Source organism: Alligator sinensis, unplaced genomic scaffold, assembly GCF_000455745.1.
Source record: "Alligator sinensis unplaced genomic scaffold, ASM45574v1 scaffold1334_1, whole genome shotgun sequence".
NCBI lineage: Eukaryota > Metazoa > Chordata > Crocodylia > Alligatoridae > Alligator > Alligator sinensis.
Genome location: NW_005842872.1, coordinates 311,791 through 312,098, shown reverse-complemented (window position 1 = coordinate 312,098; position 308 = coordinate 311,791). Strand labels below are relative to the sequence as shown.

At 72.7% G+C, this 308-nt stretch overlaps 1 protein-coding gene across 1 annotated transcript in view; it reads left to right on the top strand.

The window, feature by feature from the left end:
• LOC102378650 (protein O-GlcNAcase-like) overlaps positions 1 to 308 on the top strand; it is a 16,062-nt gene that overhangs the window by 4,622 nt on the left and 11,132 nt on the right. Inside the window, exon 5 of the mRNA XM_025191909.1 lies at positions 21 to 192. Within this exon, the coding sequence (XP_025047694.1) occupies positions 21 to 192 (172 nt within the window). The remainder of the gene's footprint in view (positions 1 to 20; positions 193 to 308) is intronic.

Here is a 308-nt window from a genome sequence, read left to right as displayed (position 1 = left end):
ACCGTAGCCGCCTCTCGCAGGTGGCAGCAGCCGGGTGCAGCTCCTTCGCGCTGCTCTTTGACGACGTCGACCCTGGCCTGTGCCAGGCCGACCGCGCCGTCTTCCCCTCGCTGGCCCAGGCTCAGGCTTCCGTGGCCAACGAGGCGTACCGGGCGCTGGGGCAGCCGCCCGTCTTCCTCTTCTGCCCCACAGGTGAGGCCAGTACCCGGGCAGTGCCCCCTCCTGGCCTGCTCTGCCCTCCGGCTCCCCCGGCACCGCAGCGCCCTCCCTTCAGGCCTGTTGTGCCCTCCGGCATCCCTGGCCCACCC